Raw genomic sequence first — 6174 nt, 5'->3', positions numbered from 1 at the left:
TTTATCTTTTAGTTTTGCTCGGTAAACTTATGAAATACATTCATTTTTATCAAAGATTTGCAGTTGATATGAGTCTGCCCTCGACCCACTTCTCATGTTGGTGAAAAATAAATTTGAATGATTAGTGTAAGGCAGCGTTAATTTCATGCGTTTATGTATGTGACATTTAATCATTATTGTGACACTATTCTAATGGATAATATACTTCTATTTTGTATTCTAAATCTTTAATGTAGGCCTAATCTAAGCTTACATTCTTAACTGCATTTAAATATGCTAAGATAATAATTGTTGTAATGTGTAATACATGTGCTATGAGCCACTCTTGGGTTCTTCAGGATCTTTAATAAAAAAAATAAAAACTGAAAAAGATCGGGACTGAGAAAATCCGGCAGCAATTTGTGCAGACAGAGGAGGAAGGACAAACTTTTTACACAAGAATTACAACTGTCTATACATTTTTATAAAACCGGTCAGGAACTTTACAAGAATGTGGTTAAACAAAACAACACATTTACCCAGACGAAGCTGTACGTACAACGCAGGCGAAACTGCAAATCAGAAGGCGTGGTCCCCAAAATAATGCGGATGAAGCTGCTTCCTTGGATGAAGGTGGCCCTGCTGAATATAATGATCGTACTTAACCCTGCAGGTCCCGAGTCCCAAATGCACAGCCATTGCTGACTCCTGACTCAAGTGAACACCTCACCCACACCTTTTCTTCCAGTTCTTCCAGAAAACAAGGTGAAAGGATCTTCACAGGGAAACAATCGTTCCGATTGTCCCGGCAAACAAACACCAATTTACCAGGATGGTAAAAAACCTTACAACAAATAAATACCACTGCGAAGTATAGTTTTACTCTTTGGTGGGTAGACATTGTCCGTATGGTATGTGACTTGGACCCTATGCTCGGGCATTCATTTTTTTTTTTTTTTTTTAAATAAACGGCGATCTCGACTATAATTGACAAAACGGCTCCATTGTGACTACCCAAATAATAAGCCGAGAGGTTGTGATGAAGAAACCAAACGTTTTGACAGAAGCAGAAACGCCTTTTAAAAGTAAGTTAACATTTTTAACATAAATACTAACATTTACATCAAATAGGTTTACCACAATGTTCCTGAAAATGGTACACGAACTTATAATTTCAATATTGTATTTGGTTTTCAACATACAAAATTAGAAACCTTATAAAACCTCGTAGACTAACAGAGTTGCAGACTGTTTCCGGAACTGGGTCGTGGTGACAACAAGGAATGTCATGTCTCTTTTATAGTGTAATGTTTTTTGTTGTTTCCAAACAAGAGAAAATACAGACTTTGTTTCCCCTGTCAAGTAGACCTGCAGAAGTACTGTAAAGGTAAACCTCGTCGATGTAAAATTTGGAAGCTGGGTCCCTGATTTTCAATTAGGTTTATACTTATATATCCTGTCATTAAATCAGCTTTGGGAAATGATTGAAAAATGAAACGTTGATTTAATGATATGCATGGAAATCAGCCTGCATTAAATGTTAGTCCTGATGGGAATTAGGCTGGTGGTTAATTGAGGCTGTGACATAGGTAGTATATCTCCAAATATATAAAGAATATGTCATTTTGCTTAGCCTACGCCAGATGTTATGATTTTAGTTACATAATAGGTCTGCGTGACGTGGTGTGTATTTAATTTAAAAGAATAATGAACGTTGATTTGCCTATGGGCAGAAAAATAAGGAAACACCCAAAAAACGAGAAGGTTAGATAAACATCACGTATCCATATTAACCTATTTCAAAAGATTTGGAGGCCCACAGTGAGAAACTAGGCATCAGGGTGAGGGTAAAACCAAATGCACAGGTTAGAAAAGTAGTAATTACATGAATCTCAACGTAATCAATGAAAAAAATACATCGTACATGTCAACGGTGAAAATAACCCAAAAATTTATAAAGGAAGAAGTGATTGCAAGGACTCTTATAAGGATGCATCCTAACCTAACTTTCCCTAGCCTGACCTAACCTAGGGCGCCAGGTTGTAGATTAAGGAACAGAGTGAGATTGCATTAACCTAACCTTACGTAGGACTATGGGTCCTTACGTGGCTGTGAACCAGGGCGTGGGGGTTGCAATAGGTAAACCAACTACAGCTTTCTCATGGAAATGAAGGTCAGATTTATCCAAGCCGGATAAAAAAAACTATCAGAAAAATCCATATTAACACAAAGTCAATGACTAAAGCAACTGTCAATTCCAACGCCCAGACACACCAAAATACGATATTTTTTCAGATGAAAGTGATCAAAATCACATAAAACTATTTGATGACTTGATAACATCATATCATAAAATTACCGTACATTCTAGGGCATAAAAATGGAGTAGGACGTCCCATAATTCAGCAAGTAGCAAAATGTGAAGGAGAATATTTTGTCATTGGTTTTTAGGTAATTATTAGATTTCAAGATTTAATTTCATTAATACAGTATTTATATGTATCATCACAAATCACATAGCTTCAAGGCGTGGTAGTACAAAATATAGTTTTATGATAGCTTATGATGTGATTATGAAGACTAACCTTAATTTCCACTGGAAATTCTTAGTTAACGATCATGTTGAATCACAGTTGGAAACTGCTTTTTCCAAGACAATACCAAATTTAATATCAGAAATGGTCATGCCTTTTAGCTGTGTACCTCATAGCATAAAGGTATTGAGTGCCCTTATTGCAATGCTAAGGGCAAGACAATTTGGATCCAGTGTGCAGATGCTACTCTTGGTCAAGTTAGAATGGGAGGGTTCAGGGCCCAACACTGTACCCTAGGTTAGGTCAGAGAGGGATGGGTTGGCCAGGTAAGGACCAGGCACACAATAATAAGGTTGGTTAATGAAAGTTAGGTTAGGATACACCCATGTGTTTTACTGAATGACTTCTATGTTACTGTAGGTTAGATGGGGAGGGGGTGTTGTCTAGGTAGGGAGAAGCTTACATGGCTAGACAAGGACATGGTGTCTTGAGTAAGGGTAATGTATGGAAGTTTATGTTTGGATACTTTCCCATAACTATTATTGTTGCATTCTTATACCTTAAATGTTTTTGGTGATTGATGCTGATACACATGAAGTATGTATTGTGTTGACTGAATGTGATATATGCGCACCTTACCTTTGTGACTGGGTTATTTCAATATTTTATTTTGGTTTTCCCCTCTCAAAAACCTTGTTGTTCCTACAGAAGTACAAACCATTGCCTTTTATTTAAGATTATGCCTCAGCATGGGCTGAAAACGTTAATGAAACTTGATAACATGGTGGTTAATTGGAGATAAACGGATGAGTGAGGGGAAAGCCCACTCACCAGCCATTAGTAATCATTTTTATTTTTCTTTGCCGTGGTCGAGTTAAGACATCTTGCTGCACTGTGACTGACCATCAAGTTAGAATTTCTTTCATTTTTTTCCTTTGTAAGTTAGGGTTTTTGTTCTTTGTCTAGCAAGGACTAGAACAAGAAAAGTGAATAATAATAGGTATGAAGGATGTAAGCAGGTATTTGGTTGCTTCATGTTCGTATGACCAGATTTTTTGTTCTGCAGTTGTTGGTCCTGTGAAGAGTGGGCTGGTCCTCTCTGAAGTGACAAGGTTTGACAAGTGTATGAAGGCCAAAAGATATTTACGGGTGTCTTCAAGGGGAATCATTCTGCCTTTGTTACCTTTTTGATTGCAGCCTTCCAGCCTGCCCATGCTATCTCTTTACTTACATGTTGCTTGTTCTCCTCATGCTTGCCAAAGGGGTTATTCCCTTGCAAGTAAGTGAACTGCCTGTGCTTTTTGATTGCCCCTACCCTGGTGATTGTGCTACTCTCCCCAGGTTGGACAGTGGTGTGTGTTTTTGGTTCACCACCACTTACCCCGGCTTTGTTGACAGGTTTGATAGAGTACTTGTTAACATTTTGCTAACAACTTGGAGAGATTGACACACTCTCTCTCTCTCTCTCTCTCTCTCTCTCTCTCTCTCTCTCTCTCTCTCTCTCTCTCTCTCTCTCTCTCTCTCTCTCTCTCACTGTCACTTTAAATACTCATTCTGATTCGATACCAAGTGTTCATACAGTAAATAGTCATAATGTAAAATGTACACAAAGTCAAGCTGGTCGCATTCTTACTTATTATAGTTTCCCCTGACACTGGCGGGTGGGCTTCCTCGTTTTCCTTTACGTGATTCCAGAAGTTCATTTAAAAGAGACTGTTTTTACAGAAGTTTTAATTGAGGTTATTGTGTCCGTGGAGCCTCTGATGTGATTGTTTTAATCTTAAAGAGATTGAATGGAATGTTTTTATGAAAATGCAGTAGTGGTAAAAACCGGATCAAGATACTGAAATTGAATGGTGACGTTTTTGTTTTGGGGAGATTTATTGATAGTCCGTTAGAGAAATTTATATTCTGAATAATTTATTTATATGGCTCTTCCTAGTATTTCATCATATTAGCACCTTGCATTTTGTGATAGAGTTTGCCTAATTTTATATCCTTTCCATCTTTCTTATTTGTTTCTCATTTTCAGTTATTTTTATTCTAAACCTCAGGATAAGTTTTTTTTTCGCTTGAGTTTGACATTTTTTTGTGTGTTGACGCGTAGTTTGGGAATAGAATAATAACAATAGAATGAATTATTTGTATTTGTATATTCTATCCGAGTATATCTATAAAAACGTTCATCTAAACAGCAATAACAATTGTCGAATAGAAACATTCGTTTACAATAACAACTGCATTCATATGATGACATGATCCGCGTATGTGTAATTTGACAGGATGAAATGAAATGCTATGAAATGTGATATTGTCTTTCATGGCCAGATTTTGCCAGAATACGTAATCTGACGATTGTAAAAGTTTGTTTGTACATTCATAAACGTTCTTATTAGAAAAAAAAGTAGATTTTTGGGAAGTGGATCCTTACAGTGTCCTTAACCAATTTTCTCTGAATGGTACGAGTCAGACCAAGGTTATTTTCAATAGGATGGAAGTACATGATATACCTAATAAGCAGCTGTAGTTTTTACTATTTTCATAAGCAGTATGTTGCACCTCTTGTTTCGTGTACTAAAATTCCATTAAGCCAGCTAACAAACTTGGAATTTCATCAATGAATTTGAAGGTTTGATTCTGTCTACTTCTGTAATGAAATTCTGTCTACTTCTGTAATGAACCGTAATGAAATTGGGGAAACTATCAACTAACGTTCGTTATTTACTTGCATTACGATTGTAATACTCTTCTATCTCCTCCAGGGTGCGCCCTTTTGTCTCTGGAACCACCACCCCTACCAGGACGACCAGTACCAACGCCGCCGCTGAGTACAGCCAGAAGGTTAAGGCAGGTCCCAGGCTTGTCTTGAGAGTTGGAAAGCTGTAAGTGACCAGCATTCCAGAGACGAAGAAGACTCCTTTGGAGGCTGAAGAACCCATCGATCTGGAAGGCAGTTGCATTGCAGTTGGTACTGAAGGTAAAAGTTCGAATGTGTTTACTAGTATTCGGGAAAGTCTTTAGAATTACAGTAGAAATTTCTTGTGATTTTGTGCAGATTTTGCTTTGATGGGCATGTTAGAATGTAGAGATGCTTAAATGTATTATACTCTGTATGTAACCGCTATATATTACTGAGATATTTGGGCACACTGCTCTTAATGTGTAATTACAATTCTGTTTGTCAGAAATTGTCACAAACTTTTTCTTAAAACTCGTACTGTCCTTACCTAAATGAAAGTGGCTGCAGCTCTGTTGAGAGGAGAAAAGGTATGGGACTGATGGTAGCCCCAAGTGTAACTGTATATACAATCATGGAGGTGAGAGGCAGCCATCCTAGCGAAGAAGCGCCCTCAGGATCACTACTTTTCAAGGAGAAGTATGTCCCAAGGACCATCAGTGAGAGGGAGAGGCCCGTTCCCCCTACCATCAAGGGAATGCGTCTTCCAGCCTTTTCGACCACAACAATGCCAATGAACGACCCTATTAACCTTGCCACACCCACTATGACCGTTGACAGGTAGGGACTGAAACCAACGTTGGCTACTTCGAAGATGTACACTGTGTAGCTGTAAACTACGTAAGGCCCGGAGAACTGGCTGAAAGTAAACACTCCACAGCTTGTGAGGAACGGCGTGTAAACCGCAGGCTTCTTCAGCATGGA

The 6174-nt window shown here is 38.0% G+C and overlaps 1 protein-coding gene and 1 long non-coding RNA gene across 2 annotated transcripts in view; one reads left to right on the top strand and one right to left on the bottom strand.

Moving 5' to 3' along the window:
* The first annotated feature begins 936 nt into the window (after nucleotides 1–936).
* LOC136832521 (uncharacterized) overlaps nucleotides 937–6174 on the top strand; it is a 55842-nt gene continuing 50604 nt past the window's right edge. The window contains exons 1-2 of the long non-coding RNA XR_010851250.1: nucleotides 937–1064; nucleotides 5276–5490. This is a non-coding gene — a long non-coding RNA (uncharacterized lncRNA). The remainder of the gene's footprint in view (nucleotides 1065–5275; nucleotides 5491–6174) is intronic.
* Nucleotides 4645–6174, bottom strand: part of LOC136832519 (facilitated trehalose transporter Tret1-2 homolog) — a 23685-nt gene continuing 22155 nt past the window's right edge. The window contains exons 5-6 of the mRNA XM_067093437.1: nucleotides 5741–6174; nucleotides 4645–5456 (exon numbers count right to left, since the gene is read on the bottom strand). The exon at nucleotides 5741–6174 is cut by the window's right edge and continues 391 nt beyond it. Of these exons, the coding sequence (XP_066949538.1) occupies nucleotides 5231–5456; nucleotides 5741–6174 (660 nt within the window). The 3' untranslated portion in view covers nucleotides 4645–5230. The remainder of the gene's footprint in view (nucleotides 5457–5740) is intronic.

Source organism: Macrobrachium rosenbergii, chromosome 50 (assembly GCF_040412425.1).
Source record: "Macrobrachium rosenbergii isolate ZJJX-2024 chromosome 50, ASM4041242v1, whole genome shotgun sequence".
NCBI lineage: Eukaryota > Metazoa > Arthropoda > Malacostraca > Decapoda > Palaemonidae > Macrobrachium > Macrobrachium rosenbergii.
This window is presented reverse-complemented; position numbering and strand designations above follow the sequence as displayed.